At 44.3% G+C, this 840-nt stretch overlaps 1 protein-coding gene across 1 annotated transcript in view; it reads right to left on the bottom strand.

Moving 5' to 3' along the window:
• LOC116693950 (synaptic vesicle glycoprotein 2B) overlaps positions 1-840 on the bottom strand; it is a 71,877-nt gene that overhangs the window by 21,556 nt on the left and 49,481 nt on the right. The window contains exon 9 of the mRNA XM_032523326.1: positions 327-415. Coding sequence (XP_032379217.1) covers positions 327-415 — 89 coding nt within the window. The remainder of the gene's footprint in view (positions 1-326; positions 416-840) is intronic.

Genomic DNA, 840 nt, shown 5'->3' with positions numbered 1-840 from the left:
CTGTGGCCGAGGCTGCCATACAAGGTGCCACCTGCTCATTAGATAAACACTCACACACTCACACTCCGATGCACAGCATAGGGAGAAACTTGGTTTGCCCAAGGACACTTCAACATGGGACTGCAGGGCCAGGCATTGAACCCCCAACCTTCCAATTGGCAGGCAACTGCTCTACCGCTGAGCCACAGCCGCCCCACTACCTGGTCGGAATCTCACATGTTGTCACATGTTTTCCCTTCTCATTCCCCATAATATCTGTCAAAATTGCTGTCTGCTGTTCCTTATAAACTTGGGTGATGATGTAATACATGACATTGTAAACTTACCTGAAAGCCATGCAGAACCAGATGATGGCCATAAAGAGTGTGGCAAACCTCAGCTCTGCAGAGAGAAGTGATGCTATGTTCCTCAACACCTGCAACAAATACATACCAGTGAACAAAAGTGTTAGTTCACCAAGTAGCACTGCAAGTAGTATGACTACATCACCAAGCTTTCAGAACCATATCTTATATAAAGACATGTATGTTAACTTTTGCTGTACCACTTTCTGGTTGGACCAGGTCTTAAGTCCTTTTCTCACACCTCAAAAGCCAAAATCCCAAACCAGTGTCTTCTACCTTGATTAATGAATTTGAATCAAGACCCAAAAATAGCCATGTTAACTGATTCCACAATCCCAGTATGTACTGTTTAGCACAGTCTATCACTGGGGAAACACATTTTTTAGTACTGTGTTGTGCACAAAAAACAAGAAAAGAGTACAAAACCCACATCCACACTCTGAGGCCTCAGTCCTGACCACAGTCTAAGGGCGTTTTCACACCTGTAGTTCGTTTG

This window comes from Etheostoma spectabile, chromosome 8, assembly GCF_008692095.1.
Source record: "Etheostoma spectabile isolate EspeVRDwgs_2016 chromosome 8, UIUC_Espe_1.0, whole genome shotgun sequence".
NCBI lineage: Eukaryota > Metazoa > Chordata > Actinopteri > Perciformes > Percidae > Etheostoma > Etheostoma spectabile.
Note: the sequence above shows the minus strand (reverse complement) of the source record. Positions and strands in the feature narration are given on the sequence as shown.